General features: G+C 43.3%; 2 protein-coding genes across 3 annotated transcripts in view; one reads left to right on the top strand and one right to left on the bottom strand.

Annotated features, from left to right (window-relative positions):
* abraxas1 (abraxas 1, BRCA1 A complex subunit) overlaps nucleotides 1–1926 on the top strand; it is an 18656-nt gene extending 16730 nt beyond the window's left edge. The window contains exons 8-9 of the mRNA XM_038276593.1: nucleotides 1374–1515; nucleotides 1587–1926. Of these exons, the coding sequence (XP_038132521.1) occupies nucleotides 1374–1515; nucleotides 1587–1822 (378 nt within the window). The 3' untranslated portion in view covers nucleotides 1823–1926. The remainder of the gene's footprint in view (nucleotides 1–1373; nucleotides 1516–1586) is intronic.
* Nucleotides 1927–7091: 5165 nt separating this feature from the next.
* mrps18c (mitochondrial ribosomal protein S18C) lies at nucleotides 7092–10836 on the bottom strand. Of its 2 annotated transcripts, none has more exons than XM_038276590.1 (6): nucleotides 10686–10836; nucleotides 10520–10572; nucleotides 10371–10454; nucleotides 7596–7653; nucleotides 7461–7520; nucleotides 7092–7297 (listed from the first exon to the last, which is right to left on the bottom strand). In XM_038276590.1, the coding sequence occupies exons 1-6, from the start codon at nucleotides 10744–10746 to the stop codon at nucleotides 7221–7223; spliced, it is 393 nt and encodes a 130-aa protein (XP_038132518.1). In that variant the 5' UTR covers nucleotides 10747–10836; the 3' UTR covers nucleotides 7092–7220. The 2 variants fall into 2 exon arrangements, with proteins under 2 accessions (XP_038132518.1, XP_038132519.1); XM_038276591.1 differs by having other exon boundaries at nucleotides 10529–10572.
* Nucleotides 10837–11017: the final 181 nt, after the last annotated feature.

The raw sequence follows: 11017 nt of genomic DNA, 5'->3' as shown, positions 1-11017 counted from the left end.
ATCCATCCATCCATCCATCCATCATCCATCCATCCATCATCCATCCATCCATCATCCATCCATCCATCATCCATCCATCCATCCATCCATCATCCATCATCCATCCATCCATCATCCATCCATCCATCATCCATCCATCCATCATCCATCCATCATCCATCCATCCATCATCCATCCATCCATCATCCATCCATCATCCATCCATCCATCCATCATCCATCCATCATCCATCCATCCATCATCCATCCATCCATCCATCCATCATCCATCCATCATCCATCCATCCATCATCCATCCATCATCCATCCATCATCCATCCATCCATCATCCATCCATCATCCATCCATCCATCCATCATCCATCCATCCATCATCCATCCATCATCCATCCATCATCCATCCATCATCCATCCATCCATCCATCCATCATCCATCCATCCTTCCATCCATCCATCCATCCATCATCCATCCATCATCCATCCATCATCCATCCATCATCCATCCATCATCCATCCATCCATCATCCATCCATCATCCATCCATCCATCCATCATCCATCCATCCATCCATCATCCATCCATCCATCCATCATCCATCCATCCATCCATCATCCATCCATCCATCATCCATCCATCCATCCATCCATCATCCATCCATCATCCATCCATCCATCCATCATCCATCCATCATCCATCCATCCATCATCCATCCATCATCCATCCATCCATCCATCATCCATCCATCATCCATCCATCCATCATCCATCCATCATCCATCCATCCATCATCCATCATCCATCCATCCATCATCCATCATCCATCCATCCATCATCCATCCATCATCCATCCATCATCCATCCATCATCCATCCATCCTCCATCCATCCATCATCCATCCATCCATCCATCCATCATCCATCCATCCATCATCCATCCATCATCCATCCATCATCCATCCATCCATCCATCTATCATCCATCCATCATCCATCCATCCATCATCCATCCATCATCCATCCATCATCCATCCATCATCCATCCATCCATCATCCATCCATCCATCATCCATCCATCATCCATCCATCCATCATCCATCCATCATCCATCCATCCATCATCCATCCATCATCCATCCATCCATCATCCATCATCCATCCATCATCCATCCATCCATCCATCATCCATCCATCATCCATCTATCCATCCATCATCCATCCATCCATCATCCATCCATCATCCATCCATCATCCATCCATCCATCCATCATCCATCCATCATCCATCCATCATCCCTCCCTCCCTCCCTCCATCGTCTGAAGGCTGTGTTCTCCTAACCAGGCTGGTAGATCTTCATGTCGTCCTTCTCTGTTTGTTGACAGAAAGTCTGTGCAGAGGTGGATGAGAGCGAGCGATCCGTCAAAGAACTTCAGCTGGAGGTTTCAGCCCTTAGAAGGAGGCTCAGAGCTCGGCAGCAGGGCTCAGCAGGAGGAGGTGCTGAGGAGCAGCAGAGCTTAGCAGGAGGTAAGACGCGGCGGCGGCGCCTGCAGCTGTCTGGACTCCGGCGTCCGTCCTCACTGGCTGTGTTTTCACAGGTGATGCTCAGCCCAGGAGGAACCAGCTGCTGCTGGAGGCCGTCAGAGCGCTGCTAGGCTCCGCCCCCCTCTTCCTCACACAGACTCTGGACCTGCAGGCCGTCCCGGTTCCAGATAAAACCGCTTCACCTCAGAACGCCGAGGACACCGAACAGGAGGAGAGCTGTGGGAAGAGGCAGAAGGAGGAGCTGCAGGGGAGGGGGAGGAAACGGAGGAGGAGCAGCTCCCCATCATGAACCACATGGACCCAGACTCCAGGAGGTCTTTTTTATTTTTGATGGAAATCTTTATTTTTTCCACTGTTTCTCAGATGAATAAAATCTTTAATGTTCCAGAATGACTCTCCTGTAGAAATTATTTTTTTTTTTTTATCTCGTGTTTAGTCTTCTCAAAAATTTTCAATTTTCAGGAAGCAAGAAAAATAGATTTTTTTTTGTTAAATAAATATTTAAAGATTTATAAGGTGCAACATGCATCATAAAGCCAAACTTAATAAGTGTTGAAGCCTCTGTTAGCAGGAAGTGGTTCAGATCATGGGGAACTTCAGCAGGCATCTAAACAGCCTCAACGTTCAGTCAACATGTTGGAGTTTGGATAGATTCTAAGAATAGATTGGTTGTTTTTCCAGCCAATCCAACTGGATTATTTTAGTTAGATCAAACAATGTAATGATCCAAAGCCGCTGGTTAGAGATGTAACTTTAGTTTTAAGGGGTGTTGCTTTCTAGTGACCACCGTCAGTTGGATGACATTGACTTCCATTCCTGAGGTTGATAGTTTGAGCGCCGCCTCAGACTTTTGAAAGTTGCAATAGTACACTGCCTGGCCAAAAAAAACGGAGCTATTTCCTAAACAACCATGTTGAAAGAATATATATATATATGAATATAAATAAACTGAATTGAATTGAATTGAAAGACACATCCCATGGTCGTGGAAAAGATGTTAGTCTGTCTGAGAAGGGTCAAATCATTGGCCTGCATCAAGCAGAGAAAACATCTAAAGAGATGCAGAAACTACTATAATTGGGTGAAGAACTGTCCAACGCATTATTAAAAACTGGAAGGATAGTGGGGACCCATCATCTTCAAGGAAGAAATGTGGCCGGAAAAAAATCCTGAATGATGGTGATCGGCGATCACTTAAATGTGCGGTGAGATCAAATGGAAGAAAAACAACAGTAGAACTCAGGGCTGTTTAATACTGAAAGGAGGAGCATTTCCACACGCACAATGCGAAGGGAACTCAAGGGATTGGGACTGAACAGCTGTGTAGCCGTAAGAAAACCACTAATCAGTGAAAAAAAGGCTTCAATTAGCTAGAGAGCATAAAGATTGGACTGCGGAGCAACGGAAGAAGGTCATGTGGTCTGATGAGTCCAGATTGTTCCAGAGTGATGGGCCAATCAGGGTAAGAAGTGATGCACCCACCATGCCTAGTGCCTACTGTACCAGCCTGTGGGGGCGGTGTTATGATCTGGGGTTGCTGCAGTTGCTCAGGTCTAGGTTCAGCAACAGGATGAGCTCAAAGAATGAGGTCAACTGACTCCCTGAATATCCTGAATGACCAGGTTATTCCATCAATGGACTTTTTCTTCCCTGATGGTACAGGCAGATTCCAAGATGGCAATGCCAGGATTCATCTGGCTCAAGGGTGAAAGACTGGTTCAGGGCGCATGACTCATCATTTTCACACATGGACTGGCCACCACAGAGTCCAGACCTCAACCCCATTGAGAATCTTTGTGATGTGCTAGAGAGGGCTTTGGGCAGCGGTCAGACTCTACCATCATCAATGCAAGATCTTGATGAAAAATTAATGCAACACTGGATGGAAATAAATCTTTGACATTGCAGAAGCTTATGGAAACAATGCCACAGCGAATGCGTGCCGTAATCAAAGCTAAAAGCGGTCCAACAAAGTGTTAGAGTGAGTGACCTTTTTTCTGGTGGCAACTTTTTTTTTTTTGGCCAGGCAGTGTCCTTAACAAGCATTCTAGCTAATGTGGCTAATTTGTATTGGTTGCCCTTCTACAAACATAGACTGGGTAGAAACACTAGATTGGTCGGTTTAGCCAAAGGAGTAGTAGAACACATAAATACCAACCCGATTAAAACCAAAATCTGTGGAAAAACTATCATGTTTGAATGAAAATGACTAACACCTTTCATTTTGCTCATTATTGCCCAATTTGCACAAAAACTTCCACTTTCTGCTTGAGCTCATTTTACTAAAACTGCAAAAAAACAGTGAATTAAATGATTGCTCTTATCTAAGACATTTTACACACAAAAAAGGAACGCAAGATTTCATTATACAGACCAATGATGAAATATTTCAAAGGAACTTAAATGGGAAAAAGAAAAACAATTGCAAAAAGTCCCAGAATATATTACTAACTGCCCATCATCACCAGTAGGTGGCGACATGAAGCTTCATGAACTGTGGGGATCATTGAAGCAATTAGCCCATTTCGCAGCGTTCTAGTCAGCTCCACAGGCGGCCCCGTCCAGGAAACACACAGCCAGGCAGACGAGCTCCGAGCCAGCTCCCATGTCAGAGGATGAAGAGAGCACATCCAGTTAGTCACAGTCAGAGAAACAGGACTACACTGGAAAAATAATATGAATTTCATTTCATATTGACTCTTAGTTTCCTGTTACTGTAGTTATTTTAAATAAATCCTACTCCACAAACATCCTTATTCATATGTTCACATTTATGGATTGCAACTAAAAATATCAAACATTTTCAATTTAAAACACAGATATGAAATAATCCCTCATAGCGAAGAACAACAAGCTTAGATCATTATAAATCATCCAATCAGTGTCAGTTTAGTCTTTTAACCCCTGAAGCCTGCTCATGTTGATCTATTTATAGAAATGGCCAATACACAGTCACACGGTGTTTCATCCACACGCCTTTCAAATTGGGTTAAAAAATTTCTGAAACATCCTTGAAAATTATTTTTTTTCAAAAATATTAGTTGTTTTATAGCTGTGTAAACAAATAAAATGAGATTTAAAATTCTACCTGACGTGTGACTCTGTGGGAGTAATGCAACAGCAGGTATTATTTTTTAGCCCCGCCCCCTAATGGCTGCCATCACTGGAAACTAGAGGCTCAGACCTTTCCACGGGGGTCAGAGGTCATTGTGGGACCATTTCAGGGGATGTAACCGCCATGAGTTCCATAAGCTGCTCTGTTTTTCTTATTTTCTATTCAGTTTGGTGATTTTATTGGTAAATTTCAATGAAACAACTAAATCTTTGGACCAAAGGCTTTGCCTCATGCAGAAGGTCTCCAATGATGGAAATCAGCATATTTGTCTGACCAGATTCACTTTTATGAAGAGAAAAATGCATGTTTGCATAAGCTGGCCACTTCTGGCACCGCTGCCTGGCAAACTGCTCACTAAAACCTTTATGGAACAAACATGCTTCAACTGATTCAGCCCAAATTTGCTTGAGTTCTAGTCAACATGTGGATCTACACTCACTGGCCACTTTATTAGGTACACCTGTCCAACTGCTCGTTAACACTTAATTTCTAAGCAGCCAATCACATGGCGGCAACTCAGTGCATTTAGGCATGTAGACATGGTCAAGACAATCTCCTGCAGTTCAAAGCGAGCATCAGTATGGGGAAGAAAGGTGATTTGAGTGACTTTGAACGTGGCATGATTGTTGGTGCCAGAAGGGCTGGTCTGAGTATTTCAGAAACTGCTGATCTACTGGGATTTTCACGCACAACCATCTCTAGGGTTTACAGAGAATGGTCCTAAAAAGAAAAAACATCCAGTGAGCGGCAGTTCTGTGGGCGGAAATGCCTTGTTGATGCCAGAGGTCAGAGGAGAATGGCCAGACTGGTTGGAGCTGATAGAAGGGCAACAGTGACTCAAATAACCACCCGTTACAACCAAGGTGGGCAGAAGAGCATCTCTGAACGCACAGTACGTGGAACTTTGAGGCAGATGGGCTACAGCAGCAGAAGACCACACCGGGTGCCACTCCTTTCAGCTAAGAACAGGAAACTGAGGCTAAAATTTGCACAAGCTCATGGAAATTGGACAATAGAAGATTGGAAAAACGTTGCCTGGTCTGATGAGTCTCGATTTCTGCTGCGACATTCGGATGGTAGGGTCAGAATTTGGCGTCTACAACATGAAAGCATGGATCCATCCTGCCTTGTATCAACGGTTCAGGCTGGTGGTGGTGGTGTCATGGTGTGGGGAATATTTTCTTGGCACTCTTTGGGCCCCTTGGTACCAATTGAGCATCGTTGCAACGCCACAGCCTACCTGAGTATTGTTGCTGACCATGTCCATCCCTTTATGACCACAATGTACCCAACTTCTGATGGCTACTTTCAGCAGGATAATGCGCCATGTCATAAAGCTGGAATCATCTCAGACTGGTTTCTTGAACATGACAATGAGTTCACTGTACTCAAATGGCCTCCACAGTCACCAGATCTCAATCCAATAGAGCATCTTTGGGATGTGGTGGAACGGGAGATTCGCATCATGGATGTGCAGCCGACAAATCTGCGGCAACTGTGTGATGCCATCATGTCAATATGGACCAAACTCCCTGAGGAATGCTTCCAGCACCTTGTTGAATCTATGCCACCAAGAATTGAGGCAGTTCTGAAGGCAAAAGGGGGTCCAACCCGTTACTAGCATGGGGTACCTAATAAAGTGGCCGGTGAGTGTATAAAGTCTGAGGGTTCATCCAGAGTTTCCATGGTGTTTATTTTGGAAAAAAGATTGGGTCAGGCTAAATATTTTCTTTTTTTTTCTTTGTTTAATGACCTATAAATCAGACATGGTGACATTTATATGGAAGAAAAACTGTCTCATTGAAATCTGCCTTTTTTTGTACACTGATTTTTTTTTTTTTTTATACATTAAATTCCTTACAATGAATTTCTATCTGGTGAAAATTCAGCTGCAAAAATGTTGCCTGCAAATGTTTCGACCTTCTGGTGAAGTAAAGCCAAAGCAATCTGCAGTCGAGCAGATTCTAACCAATGCAAACACATTTACAGCTGAACTTTTTTGCATTTAAATTTTTACCAGATATAAATTCAGTTTAAGGAATTCAATGGAAAATTCTGTGTAAAAAAAAAAAGAGGCAGATTTCAATGAGACTGTTTTTCTTCCATACATTTAAAATAGTTCTTCCACCTGAAAAAAATATTCCCCAATGCATTTCTGTCACACAAATACAAATAAATGTATTTCCATTTCATAGTTTGGGAGCTGAACTTAATTTCATTCACATATCATATGTGAATTAAAGCAAGTTCAGCTGCCAAACTGTATCAATTAGATTTCTGTAACTTCAGGTAGAATTTGCTCCCAAGAGCCTCAGGGCTCAACAAAGACAGCCTGTAGTGGCTTTAAATGTCCAGCAGGTGTCAGTATTCAGTCAGTTTGTTAACATCTCTATGAACCAGAACTTCATCCGCTCCGATTTCCACTCTCATCAACCGAAAGGCAGTTTGTTTATTTCTTTTATTTTGGATGAAAATGATGCGAACAGAAGAGAAGACGACAAGAGGAGATGTTTGAGAGTTAAATATAAACAAAGCAGAGTTCTGGAGTCAACAGCCAGACCGTCCTGCTGCTCTAATCCACATGTTTGATGCCACAGATTCTGGGATCCTTCATGAACTGAGGATGTTTGTGGGTCACCGGCATGAAACCTGCAGGTCAAAGAAACTATAATTACCATCTGGGATCAGAACCAAGAAGCAAAGTGGATCAAATGGTCACATTCAGAGTTCTGAGCAGAGATGGGTCGGCTGGTCGAACTGCAGCTGCACAATCATTGCACTCTGCAGACCCACTCCCACAGACGACACCTACCCAGAGAGTGGGCCTTCTTTATGGCTTTGGACACCTCCCTCTGCTTCTGTCCACATAACCCTGAGGGACACAGAGACACTGAGTGAGAGCGTCCATCACTACTGGCCGGCGGCGGCAGCAGCGGCGGCGGCTCACCTGTGATGTGTCGGCCATAGATCCTGCCTGTGTGAGGAGAGATGAACTGAGACAGCAGCTGAGGAAGGAAAGGAGGGAGAACAGGTCAGAACACAGAAATTAATAAGTCAGTTAATGGCTGGACATTCTAGGTAAACAGATCTACACTCAAACCCGGACCGGCCATGGGGAGAGCCGGGAATATTCCAGAAGCGTCGGCCTCGCCACTTAGGCCAGCAGCATGTGAGGAAAGAAAGATGATTGGTTTATTTAAAGTAGCACCCGCCCCCAACGCTCAGAATCAACCACACGGACAGCAGCGTGTGGAGGAGGGGGTGCGTGACGTGTGACTGCTGCCGGGTATGCCCATCTGACAGGTGTTCTGTCAGATGGGCATACCCATACAGGGCTAGATGTTAACGGGGCAAGTAGTTTTTATTGTCGGTAGAGTACAAATTTTATTGCATTTGCCCGCCGGGTAAGTGCAATGATCGCAAAAAAAAAAATGTTATCACTCTAAATTACTTTAAAATCACCGACATTCGATGAAAACGACCCAGAAGTGTTGCCGGCGCCATTTTTGTTGTTTTGTACACATTCTCGCGTGATTCGAAAAAGCTGCGTGATTTTCCGCCAGATGGCGTAATTTTTGTCCAGGAATTGGCAAGAATCAGACGCATTTTTTTTTTTTACTCAGCAGGCTAAAAAACAACAACAAGGCAAAAAACTGTAAGTAGAGTAACACACCCACCACCCATTTCACCCACTACCCTGATAGTCCTAGATTAAAATTATGGGTCAGGGATTAGGAAGATTGGCATAATTGTATGCCATGCGCACAGTATAAATATGGCTATCCTATGGCATCTTCTGTACAGTAATGCAGGTCATACATTAAAAAATTTTCATTCATTTTTTTCTCTTAGAGATTGGAGAGGTGCATTTAAATGTTGTAGAGCTAAACATGTTAGATTGGTGACCTGTTATTATTATTGTCTTGTTGCTGCATTTATTTTGTCAGGGAAAACTAATCCTGAGTCCGTTAAAAGTCGGGGAATTCTGAAATGATGTCAGACTGTGGAAACCCTCAATAAAATAACTATGTATAATGATTCTCTAGAAAAGTCACATTATATTAATAGTATTATCTTGTATAAACATACCGTGACTCTAAAATAAAAGTTATTCATTTGTGACATTGACTTCTGTCTTGTGATTTATCTTAAGTTTTTAAGTTTTTTTTTTAGATTTTTAACATTACAATTTATATTTTTCCAAGCACACAACAGTTTAAAGCAAAGTTTAGTTTGAAAAGAAAGTGCAGGAAGGATTGAAAAGCATGTTAACACGGTAATGTAGGCTGGAGTTCATTATCTGACGCATGCAGATACACACCAGGAACCTGGAAACTTAAAAAATACTGAATTACAAAAAACATTTAAAAAACAAACATGTTTCATTGATATATATACAAAAATGAATATTAGGAACTATATTTGCGTGCGTATTGCCTATGGGTATGCTGGTCTGACAGAACAGCAGCTCTGCCTACACCTGCCAGAGAGGATGACCTGTAGGGCAGTGGGTCTGGGTCAGAACTAGCCTGGGTGCCAGTCTGAACTTAGTCCCGCCCACAAGGTTTGAGTTCGGGGAAGTTCGGTCTGGCTCTGCTCCATAGTAGCGCGAGTATTATCGCCCACTGTCAGGCGATCCAATCAAATTGTCAGGGCGGGCTTTATACGATGATGGACAGATGATCAACAGTAACGTAATCAAACACGTGACCAAAGCGCGCTTGGGTGACAACAATAATGGCTGCCACTGGAGAGTTGAGGTGTGTAGATTCTGCTATTAGGTCTGTTCTAGAAGATATCGACAGCAAATAAATTTTAAAAGAGGAACAGAGAAACACGATCAAGGCTCATCTTCTTATTCTAGGCGTGCAACTGCACGCTTTGATTTTTGTTGACAACAACTATGCGTCGCTTAACATACGTCACGCACTCCGTTGCTCTTATTGGTTGTAGGTCTATCCAATTGAGTGCAGAGGCATTTTTTTTTCCTGGTCCGTTCAAAACACGCCCCATAATCACAGCTCTATGGAGCAGCATCAGACTCATATTCTGACTAGAATTGAGTAGGACTACGTCAGGCTAGGTCAGAACCTTACTGGATGATGGGTTTCTTCCATCCCATGAAGCTAACTGGTTTCCAGTAGCGATGGGTCCGCAGCTCTAATAGCTAAGCTGTGTTTATAAGCGCATCTGTCAACACAACGAATCTGCCAAGAAACTCTGATCTTTAGCGGTTTAATATCAAATTAATCAAGAAAACTGGATCGTCCTGAAGGGAAAAGGGTTTTAGCCGAGCCGCACCATTCTGATCCCATATTTGATTTAATGTTCTTGCTCTGTCATCCTCTTCCTCTCAGTTATCACTCCAATCATCTGAATTCACATTGACTCTTAGTTTGCTGCTCTTCCTGTTCTTATCTTAAATGAATAAATCCTAGTCTCACAGGCTCATTTAAATTTTTCGGTTATCTGTTCAAATTTATGAATTGTCTAAAAAATATTTTAGAAAATATCAAACATATTTTCAATTTAAACTAAAATATGAAACAATACATCAGAGATAACAATGCTTTTAAGTATGCTTTTAATATAGGTCCTCAAATCAGTTTCACTTTAGCCTGTCAAAAGCTGCCTGTAGTGTCTGCAAATGTCCAGCAGGTGTCAGTATTCAGTGACACAGGATCAACCAATCAGCTCAGCGGAGCTGCCGACATCGCCTCACCTGGATGTTTTTAAAGTCCACGGTGACGCTGCAGAGGACGCAGCCCCTCTGGGGGTCCTTGGACGGACCCTCCGCCTTCAGGAGCTGCACAGAAAAACGTCCCGTTATTTCTGCCTCTAGCGGCGGACATTAGAGCTTCCTCACCGTACCTCACCCACCGGCTCATCCTGCAGCGCTTCAGCCGATGACAGGCTCCTGTGAGCTGCGGGGGGAACAGAACAACGGTCCGATCAGACCCAATAAAGGTTCCGGTTCTACAAACCGGACAGGTTTGGGTTCAGGAGAGGGGGAACCGGTTCGGACTCGGTCACTCACCGCTGTTCCTCTGGAGAAACGCGGCAGCCTTGATCCTGCGGAGACCTCTGAGGCACAACATTCTGAGCGGACACTGGACCGGAAGCAGCAGGGGGACGACAGGAAACACTGGCAACGCCGCTTTAGTTCCGGACGCGCTTCTTTTTATTTAATACTTTAAAAGGTAAAAACATTACATTTATTCGCGCATGTGTTTCTATTAAACAACAATCACAAAATAATAATTAACTCACGTTTCATATTACTCAATACATGACGTCACAGTCAGTGTTATTAATCCAAAGATAAAAACAAGAAGGGATGGAAATTTCTAAAATATACAGAAAGGGCAG

This window comes from Cyprinodon tularosa, unplaced genomic scaffold (genome assembly GCF_016077235.1).
Source record: "Cyprinodon tularosa strain WSP-4 unplaced genomic scaffold, ASM1607723v1 ctg1254, whole genome shotgun sequence".
Taxonomy (NCBI): domain Eukaryota; kingdom Metazoa; phylum Chordata; class Actinopteri; order Cyprinodontiformes; family Cyprinodontidae; genus Cyprinodon; species Cyprinodon tularosa.
Note: the sequence above shows the minus strand (reverse complement) of the source record. Positions and strands in the feature narration are given on the sequence as shown.